We start from the raw sequence: 10,593 nt of genomic DNA, 5'->3' as shown, positions 1-10,593 counted from the left end.
GGGGAATAAATGTCATCACCCTGTGACGACAGGAAGCCCAGATGAGGCGAGGGAGGAAGCGAGGGCGGCCCACCCTCCTCAGGCTCAGAGACAGATCTGCCCCCGTGGCTTCTTAGAGCTTGCTCCCATGACCTGCCCAGAGGCCTAAACTGATTTCTGTGACACCCAGGCACTCACGTGTGAGTGCGGCGGGTGCCCGGATGATTTGGGCTTTACTTATTTTGTCTGGAATAGGACAGAGCCTCTCAGTCAAGGTGGCACCTCAGGATGACCTGTGGATCTGTTCAAGAACGAGTGTCTGCCCCTCCCCCCCCCGCTCCCCATTCGGGGAGGCTGAGACGGGGGTGCAGTCCAATAATCCATATTTTCAGCTGTTCTCTAGGACCGAGACTTAGGGATGCCTGTTAAGCCCCCTTCCCCCCGCCTCCCCCTGGCTGCCTTCCGGGAGACCTCCGGTCTCCAGTCTGATGGGCCACCATTCCCAGGCTTCTGCGTCTCCGAAGCTGGACTGTCCTTACGCAGGGGTATTGCTGGAGGTAAACCTTAAGGCACAATCCAAGGGACACTGGTCGAAGTGATTGGGTTGATAGAGGGAACTAGATTTAGGGCCCAGGGACCTGGGCGTCAGTCCCAGCTTCATCTGCGTGAGCTCTGCGGTGCCAAGCAGACCTCAGCCTCTCAGCTTCGGTTAGTAATAGTAACGCAAAAAATGACACGAAGGGGCCACCTGGAAAAGGAGCCCATGCTGCCGTCCCAGAGGACCCGTCTTACTCCTCCACCTCTGGGATGTTAGGACTGGCAATGTGGCCTTTGGGCTGGGCCTAAAGCACCCTTGTTTTCCACAGACTGTCTGCAGTAACAGGACAGGTAACATGAGCACCCGACTGGAAGTTAAAGACATTCTTTAGACGAAGCATCACTGCTTCCTGGCCGGTGTGGCTCAGTTAGTGAGCAGCCACTTGTGCACCAAAAGGTCACAGATTCAATTCCCAGTCAGGGCACATGCCCAGGTTTCGTGCTGGGTCCCCGCGTGGGGTGTATGGGAGGCAATCGATTGCTGTTTCTCTCTCTCTTCTCTAAAAAAACATATTTTTAAAAAATAGCATCACTATGTTGGCTAATCTGCACCTATAGAAATTCCTTCTTTCTATTCCTGTAAATGTTCCCCTCCCCTTTCTCATGAATACCCTTTGCCTTCACCTCCTAATCGGAACACTATTTGGAATTCTGCCTGAATCAGTGTTCCCCGAATAGCTCTTCTTTTGCATCTCAGGTAAACGCTTGTTGCCTCTGACCTTGGCCTTTTATTTTTAGGTTAACAGTAACATCTAATTATAATCCTACTAAATAGTTCCTGTTAGGTCCCCATTTACCGATGAAAATATAGAGGCTCAAAGAAGTTAGCTAATTTTTCCAAGATTATACAACTAAGAAATGGCAGAGCCGAGACTCAAATTCAAGGTCTCAGAGAATGCTGTTCTAGAAACATTATGATCGATAGATTTTTAAAAAATACATTTCCAGTTTCCATTCTGCTGTGTCAGCTGGAATTTTCTTAGACGGAAAGAGTCCGGGGCCAGGTAATAACCCGCCTGTATCTCTAGCCAGCCGGGAGCTGGGACTCAGTCACTGAGCTTCAGTGGCCCCGTCAGATGGGTGAAGGGACAGACACTGCCCCTTGGGACCTGCCCCTGGGAAAGCTGGGGCTCCGCTGTCTGTTCCTTCGTCGCCCCAGAGGGACGGATTCGGGAAAAGCCTCTGACCCCGGCTGGCTCCGGGGAAAGCTGTTAAACAAGGTGGGCAGGTTCTGGCCTGCAGGACTTGTCAGCCCCGGGTATTCTGTTAGTATTCTCTAAATATGCAGATTGCCCCAAACTTATTGGACATAGAACAGTGTGTGTGTGTGTGTGTGAGTGTGTGTGTGTGGTTTTCCCATGGGATGATTTTCGGTGTAACTGCCCCTTAGGAGATGCTGTTACAGACGCTCCTCTCCCCGCCCACACCGCACAGGCCGCCCCTGGGGCGGGGAGATGAAGGAAGGTTCTTGCTCCACTCACACGTCCTTTCATCTCAGCCATCCGACGGCTTTGATTACGACAGCTCTGTGCCAAAGACTCACAAGTCTATACGTGCCGCCCGATTTCTCATCTGAACTCCACACAGGTTCCTGAAGCCCAGTGTCCAAAACCCAGCTCAGCAAGCCCGACACCCGCCCTCTCCAGCCTGCCTTCCCCCTGCCCCTCCCCCATGACCATCTCAGGGAAAGACCTAACCAACCTCCCCGTTGCCCAAGTCCGAAACCAGGCGTTCTCTGAGGCTACTCTCTCGCTCACACCACCACATATTACTATTGTTTTCTAATCCTCACCTGAGGATATGTTTTTATTGATTTTAGAGAGAGAGGAAGAGAGAGACACACACACACATCCATGTGAGAGAGAAACATCGATCTGTTGCCTCCCGTAAGCTCCCAACCGGGAATCGAACCCACAACATTTTGGTGTACAGGATGACGCTCCAACCAACTGAGCCACCCAGCCCGGGCTATTCTTTAAAAATGATTAAACAAGACAATTTAGGTGATGCAAACTTTATTTAACTCTTCATGAAGCGAGCTATCTCCACTTGGAGGCTGCAAAGCGAAGTCTCTTTTAGAAGGGCGCTAATCTCACTCACAAGGGCTCCACCCTCATGGCCTCATTATCTCCCAGATGCCATCACCCTGGGGATTTAGTGTCAACATATGAATGTAGGGGATGCAAACATTGTCTATAGCACATACTCAGAAAATAACTGAATTCCAGAATCTTAGAGCTTGGAGTATGACCCATGGAAACAACAGAGGGTTGGAAACCAGAGGCATTCACAGAGATACTTCAAGAAGCCGTGGGGCATCTTTGCGTCTCGGGCTCTTCATCTGTGCTGTGGGGAGAATTTCTACTTTATAGCAAAACAAGGACCAAAGGAGAAAGAATGTGAAAAGCTTTATAAGGCTTAAAGCGTGATACGAATGCTGGTTATCATTCCTTACAAAGCGCCTAGCTAGTCTTCCAGACTTTTCAGACTTGGAGCCTGAGACCTCAAGAGGTTCAGAGACTTGCTTCAGGCCTGCCGGTTGGACAGGACACAACTCACTCGGTGGGTAGGGAAACAGTCAGACCCCAGCAGGATGCCCACGAAGCAGCCCTACTGTGAGGAAGACTCTTGATCTCTGCATGAAAAGTGACTCTTATTAAGGTCCGTATTCATTGAGCTCAGGTGCATGTGGATCCGTGAGAAACCACCAGGATTGTGAGACACCATAGCCCAGACTAAGTGAGCTTTCTTGTCCTCTTGCCTGAGCTCAGAGGGCAGGGTGACAGGAGTCTCTGCAAACGCAGCTACTCTCTGTGATGACAGAGTGGCTATGATCTCCTCTCTTACCCCCTGATCCAGCCTTGACTGTACATGTCTGTCCCTTCCTGCCCATCAGCGAAGGACTGCACAGCCCTGGGACAAGAATCAGGGGCTCTGGGTCATCGTGGCGTCTTCCCTTGGCTTCTCTTCAGAAGGGATCTAAGTCTGGATGACAAGAGTCTCCTTTTGTTTGGCCACCTACTCCTGAGCCTCAAAGAACAAACATGCCAGGGCGTGGCCTTGCTAACTGGGGTGTCCAGTGCCCGACAAGGACGGGCATCCTTCGTAAGCCCAGGGGAGTCCTTGGCAAGTGTTGCTTTGAGACTCAACTTGCAGAAGAGAAATCGGGTACAGAGATTCAGAGACTTAGAAAAGGCAGCACAGGCAGGCAACCGTGACACAGGATCACCCACAGAAGCTGTGCCTTCTCGAAATATTCCTCCTTTTTCTCCTCTTAGGGCACCAACCGTTCTTGACCTTACAGGACACATTTATCCAAACATGACCTCTGTGGGGGTTTTTGTTGGTTTTTGGGGGGTATATTATTCCAGTAAGAAAAACACGGGAAGCTATAATAAAAGGTCTAGTTGAAATAAAATATATGCATGTTTGCATCTACATATATAGCAGCAAAAGTATTTATTCAAATAAAGCTGTAAATAGAACAGCAACACATACGATAGATAAAAGCAGAACTGTTCAGGGAGCGCAGGGGCGGGCCTCGGAGGCTGCTCACCCCCTTCCCCTCCCTGGTGACTTCTTAGGCACCTTTGCCCAACTCTGAAGATAGAAAACCACTGGCCCAAGAGGTCAGGCCCCTGGCTCTTTGCCAGCGTTGGGTTTATTTTCACTTGTGGGACAGGCTGCTCTTCAGCTGTGAGCCTCCCAGGCTTTGTGTTCCATCGCCACGTCGCAGTGGAAGGAAGAAGCCAGAGCTGCACCCAGCGGCCCCTGTTCCCGTTCGGGAGGCTGGGGTTGTGGCTTCCCGCGGAAGGAGCGGTGGGGAACTGTGTGTCCCAGCTGCAGCTGTGCTGGTCGCGGTCGTCCTGAGCCTTTGCCCCCTGACTGGAGTCTGTGAGCTCGTAGGAGGTGCAATGAGTCACTTGGGGCTGGCAGGGGGTGTCAGTGGCTCTGGCATGTGCCATGATACCCTACACTCCCTCCTGGCCAAGTATAACAAGACAGGATCCTACAGGTAATCCTGGCACATACAAGGGGAGTTCCTTACGTGTCCCTGCGCAAGGAGAAAGGCCATTGAGCTGGTCGGCCATGTGGTACAGGGGAGAGAGGCCTGGACTCAGAAACAGAAGTACCAGATTCTGGTCTTTGTTTTATAATTAACCAAGGGATCACTTCCCTCTCTCTGAACAAAGATAGACCAGCTAATGCATACATTCCCCCTGGGCCTTAAAAATTCTGAACATTTATTACTTTATAATATAAAACATGAATTCCTGCTGCATGATAGTTTGGCTGGAACTCGGTGCAGAAGGTGCAACTTAGAAGCAGAGATATAAAAGCGACTGTTCATTGAGCTCCTCCTGTGGGCCAGACAGCGCCGTCTGTGTTTTCACTTGGTGGCAGTGCGACCGGCTTGGCGTTACCTCCTTTGCAGATGAGAAAGGCTGCGTTAGGGTGACTTGCCCAGAGCGCACAGCTAGAAAGTGGCAGCGCCTGAATTTTAAATTTGCCTGTGACGCAAAGCCCGCTGTCCTATCCGGCTACCCAGCTAACCGGACATGAACACTTAGCCACGGATGAGTCACAGCGGATAACTGAGAGCTGACTTTGACTTTCACCAGGTACCTACCATAAGCTCATCTCACAGTATTTTCCTAATTTATAAGAGAAGCAAGAACAGGGCCTGAGAGTGTTAATAGGAAAGTTTAGGCACGAGATAATCCTAACCTGGTCACCAGGGGAGCACACGCTGTAGGAGCCAGACAAGGGGGCGGGTGGCCTCCGAGAGTCCGATGCTATCTCGGCTTCTCTCCCTGAAGTCAAGCACATGCCCGCCACATCCTATGCCAGCAGCAGGGGGAGCGAGTCCAGGCAAGGTCCTGGCAGAGAGCCTGGCAGGAGGCGGCACTCAATACAAACGAAGCCCCGGCTGCCGGTAGCCGTGGGGGCGATGGAGCTTTGCAGAGACAGGCAGGGCCTTTGCCCCATCTCACTTCCCCAAATCTTCACTTCCCACTTCCAGGTCCTAGAGTGCAAAGGGTAGAAAATGCCAAATCTTCGCCAGAGAAAGGAACTGAAGCTCCATAGTCTCGATGTATACTTAACATCTTATAATTATGATTACTACTGTTATGTTTAAATATGTTTATTTTTTTAGAGTCGTTTTAGGTTCTCAGCAAGATTGAGCGGAAAGTGCAGAGATTTTCCATATACTCTCAGCCCCCACGCTTGCATAGCCCCCCCACTATCAACATCTCCACCAGAGTGGTACATTAGCTAGAATCGGTGAATTCACACTGACACATATAATCACCCAAAGTCCACAGTTTACATTAGGGTCCACTCCTGATGTTGTACATGCCATGGGTTTTGACAAATGTATAAAGACATACATCTACCATTATAGTATCATACAGAGTAGTTTCACTGCCCTAAGAATCCTCTGTGCTCTGCCTATTTATCTTCCCCTAAACCCTAACCTCTGGCAACCACTGATCTTTTTACTGTCTCCATAGTTTTGCCTTTTCTAGAATGTCATATAGTTGGGATCATAGAGTATGTAGCCTTTTCAGATTGGCTTCTTTCACTTAGTCATATGCATTTAAGCTTCTTCTATGACTTTTCATGGCTTAGTAGCTCACTTCTTTTTAGAGCTGAGTAATATTTCATTGTCTGGATGGACCAGTGTATTTTTCCATTCCTCTACTGAAGAACATCTTGGTTGCTTCCACGTTTTGTCCATTATAAATAAAGTTGTTATAAACATCCATGCGTAGTTTTTGTGTAGGCATAAATTTTCAGCTTATTTGGGTAAATACCAAGGAGTGCAGTTGCTGAATCATATGGTCAAAGTATGTTTAGTTTTGTAAGAAACTTAGAAACTGTCTTCCAGAGTGTCCGTGTCATTTCACATTCCCACCAGCAACGAGCAAGGGTTCCCGTTGCTCCACAGCCTAGCCAGCATTTGGTGTGGTCAGTGTTGTGGAATTTTGTCATTCTAAGTGTGTAGTGGTCATCTTAAATTTTGAATTACAAGTGTAATTTTATATTTATACATGTAGTTTCACATTAGTTATTTGATGTATGTTTGTCTTCCCTTTATAGACTATGAGTTCAGTGAGAGCAAAAACCGCCTCTGTTTTTGTTTATTTTATCACTTAGATGTGGTAGAGTGCCCTGGACATATGAATATTTGAATGAGTGAGTAACCAGCCTTACCAGCTCACTTTGGATGTGAGCTTTAACACAAGGATCCCGATCTACTGAGGATGATGGAGCAGAATCTGACCTACTTAGATGATTTCTGGGACATCAGTTCACCCAAAGCTGCCAGAACTCAACAGTGTCCTCAGCCATACCCAGAGGCACCTGGTCATCTGGCTTTGGTAGCTTCTGGTTTAGGTAGTTGCCTTTTAGGTAGAATCTAAATGACTCAATCCAACGGTTAAAGTTGCTCACTAGCCCTTGGGGAAATATGGCTCTTTCCCCTTTCGCTTTATCGGCGGAAAGCTGGCCTCCTGCTTAGGCAGTTTTTCAGGGCGTCATGAATGTCTCTGTTTCTCAGGCTGTAGATGATGGGATTGAACATGGGCGTCAGGATGGTGTAGAGCAGAGAGGACCCTTTGCGCAAGAGCCGGGACGAGTTGGCCGAGGGCACGAGGTACGTGGCAATCAGTGTCCCATAAAACACCGTGACCAAGGTGAGGTGGGAGGAGCAGGTGGAGAAGGCCTTCTGCCGGCCGGTGCCAGACGGAATCCTCAGGAGAGCAGCCAGAATGCAGGAGTAAGACGCCGCTATCAGGAGAAACGGGACCAGGGTCACTGCCGAAGAGGTGGCGTAAGCAATGGTCTCGGTCAGCGAGGTGTCCACGCAGGAGAGGTGAACCAGAGGAGTAAAGTCGCAGAAGAAGTGATCGATTTCATTGGGTCCACAGAAGGTTAGTCTAGACAGTAGGACCAGAGTGACTGCCGTCAGGAGGAAGGAACAGAGCCAAGAGCTGGCAGCCAGCCGAGTGCAGAGGGCGCCAGTCATGAGGGTGGCATAGTGGAGGGGGTGACAGATGGCCAGGTAGCGGTCATAGGACATCACAGCAAGCAAGAGACATTCTGTTGCAGCCAGGGACCCGAAGAAGTAGAATTGTGCCAGGCAGCCAGCCACGGAGACAGTCTTCTGATCAGCTACGATAATCAGCAACATCTTGGGGACAAGGTTGGAGGTATACCAGATCTCCAGAAAGGACAGGTTCACCAGGAAGAAGTACATGGGGGTGTGGAGGTGACGGCTGAGCAAGACTAGCAGCACAATGAGGACGTTTCCAGAAACAATGAAGACGTAGAAAACGGAGAACATCATGAAGAGGAAAACATTTAGCTGTCGGTTGGAAGAGAAGCCTCTGAGCACGAATTCCACGACCTCCGTCTGGTTTGCCCAGGGCAGGCTCACCATGCCTCGGCGGCCCCGGCAGCGAGCACCCAGGGATACAACCGTCCACGTGCAGGAAGCCCTGGCTCCCCCCCAGAGCGTGGGCTGAGCGTGGGTGAGCCTCGTGCCCCACTCAGGTGTTTGCAACTTCTACTTGGGTGGAGAAGCAGCATCTTTCTCTCAGGGCCTGAAGTGGGAAACAAAAGAATTTGGACTAAGAACTGGTGACATTTCAGCTTCTCCCACCTGCTTTGTATCTTCATCGGGAACAAGGTCAGCAGGAGATGGAAGGACCGGGAGGAGGAACACAAAGGGGAGACAGGAGGAAGAAAAGAGACTGGAGAATCACCTGCTCGAAGCCCTTCCCGAACGTACTGCGGCAGCCTGGGGAGTCCTGGAAGGGGAGGAAGTCAAGCTAAAAGGCAGGAGGGCCCATTTCAGAGGGTCTGGGACTGTCAGACAGGGGACCCCCCCCCAGCACTGTTTATCTTCAGGGAAATGGTCCCTGTCCGGTCTATTCTGTATTCCTCTCCTTTCTGCTTCTGAGTGAGTTGAGAGGCAAGTCTATGACTTCTGTTTTGGTTTCCAAGATCCTATCAAGAGAAAATTGTGTGAGCGTGAGATCTGAGATTCCCCGACTCTTAGGTCATGGCCCAAGCTGGTGTCACCCGAGGGCAGGAGTGCTTTCTTTCACAATTTAAAAAAACCCCAGTAAAATCAGACCATTACAAAGATTTTATCTAGAGCTCCAGGAAATGGGAAAAGAGTCAGAACCAGGCGGCCTAAGGCGTTGTGTGCAACTGACCAATTGAGTATAAGAGCCTCTGGTTCTTTCCAGCGAGATAGAGAAGCCCAAGTCTCCCCCTCAGTTCCATTCGGGTTCACCCCATCTGCACCCCCACTAAGCTCAGGGCAGACAGAGAAGCTGCCCTCAAGCACCGCTGGGCAGAGTCAGAGCTGAAGCCACTTTGTTATTCTCAGCCCCTGTGTACTGGATCGGCTCCTTCCTAACAAGGGAGGCACCAGGCTGCTGCAGGTAAGCAGGTGGAGATGGAAGAAGCCACCTGCAGGCACGAAAGCCCACGTGGGTATGTAATGAGGCAATTTTCACAGGCAGCCAATAGCCCTAAACAAAGCCAGGGGCTCTGCTTCATGAGTCAGACCTTGAACAAGTTGTTTAACCTCTCTGAGACAGAGTTTCTCATCTGTAAAATGGGATGCAGGGTGGGTGAAGAACTTCACACGAGCCCAGCATGTGCAGAAAGCACACAGACACACAGATCGGGATGTCACTGCCACTCCGGGCTGCCAGCATTACTTGTTCGTCCAGAACTGATTGCTCTTACTTTTGTGATAGGCAGTCATAGACGTGAGCAGAGCAAGGACCATGCACCAGGTACAGAAGGTCACCAGGGTGGAAAGCCCTCGGTACCTAGCAACAGACAATTGTAGGGTGGGACCTCGCCCCCAGGGTGGCCTTTCCTCACCTAGCATATCCCTGGTCATGTGGTTTGGACCCCCTGACCTTTCCTCCCTAGAGATGACATCTAGGCCTCAATTGTATTTCAGCTTCAGGCCCAGAAAAGCAACAAACCAGCCACAGCTGACCTCAGAGCCAGCTGCACTGGATAATGACCCCCTGCCCCTGCCCCCGCGCCCACCAATCCGTGGAGACCACGGCCCTGAAAGGACACGTGGAAAGCTGCTGAATATTCTATTGAGATTTTCCCCTGGGACCGCCCCTAAATCTCTACCCTTAAAACCCGTAGGACTCTGCTCGCTCCCGCATGGAACAGCCCGGGCCTCTCCCTTTCCCGGAGCCCTACCATTAGCTGCCTCTCTCCCAAGCTCCAAGGGCCCTTCCTTTGTCTCTATAACTTGTTTCCTAAGCTCACTTTTTCTTCTACAAATTACTTCTACCTCTGTGATTTTTCCAAATAAATGTTCTCTTATAGTTGGGTCTTGGCCCTGAATTCTTTCCTTAGCCAGAGCTCAAGTGCCGAGGTTGCTGAGCCCAGGTCCGGACTGACACCCGGTGCCGCTCGCTGCCCCCAGCGCTTTTAAGGGGCCGTTGGCAACAAGTCCCAACGTCTGCCTTGTCCTGCGTCGCCTGTGCATGTGATGGCGTGATTCCGCCCTTCCTGCTTTCCCTCACCATACTATCTACCTTTGGCAATACACTGACCCTCTTTCAAAACAGATCTTTAAAAAACTGCTCCAGGGATGTATCCTAAGGAGCCCAAAACATTAATTTGAAAGAATACATGCGCCCCTGTGTGCATCGCAGCGTTATTTACAAAAGCCAAGATCTGAGAGCGGCTCCCGTGCCCATCAGTAGCTGATGGGTAAAAGCTGTGGGACACTCACACCAGGGAACACTACGCAGCTGTGAAAAAGGCAATCTTACCCTTTGCGGCAGCACGGAGGGGCCTGGAGAGCATTATGCTGAGTGAAGCAAGCCAGGCAGAGAAAGACAAGCACCATATGATGCCACCCCTGTGTGGACTCGAATGGACAAAATAAACAATCAAAATAGAAACAGACTCAGAGCAGGCTGACACCTGTCAGAGGGGAGGGTGCCGCGGGGCTGGGTG

General features: G+C 50.5%; 1 protein-coding gene across 1 annotated transcript; it reads right to left on the bottom strand.

The window, feature by feature from the left end:
* Positions 1 to 7,072: 7,072 nt before the first annotated feature.
* On the bottom strand, positions 7,073 to 8,023 carry LOC308549325 (olfactory receptor 11A1-like; the record flags this gene model as incomplete). The annotated part of the gene is made up of 1 exon (XM_081121870.1): positions 7,073 to 8,023. The coding sequence occupies one exon, from the start codon at positions 8,021 to 8,023 to the stop codon at positions 7,073 to 7,075; it is 951 nt and encodes a 316-aa protein (XP_080977996.1).
* Positions 8,024 to 10,593: the final 2,570 nt, after the last annotated feature.

Source organism: Miniopterus schreibersii, assembly GCF_964146895.1.
Source record: "Miniopterus schreibersii genome assembly, chromosome: 19".
In the NCBI taxonomy this organism is placed as follows: Eukaryota; Metazoa; Chordata; class Mammalia; order Chiroptera; family Miniopteridae; genus Miniopterus; species Miniopterus schreibersii.
This window is presented reverse-complemented; position numbering and strand designations above follow the sequence as displayed.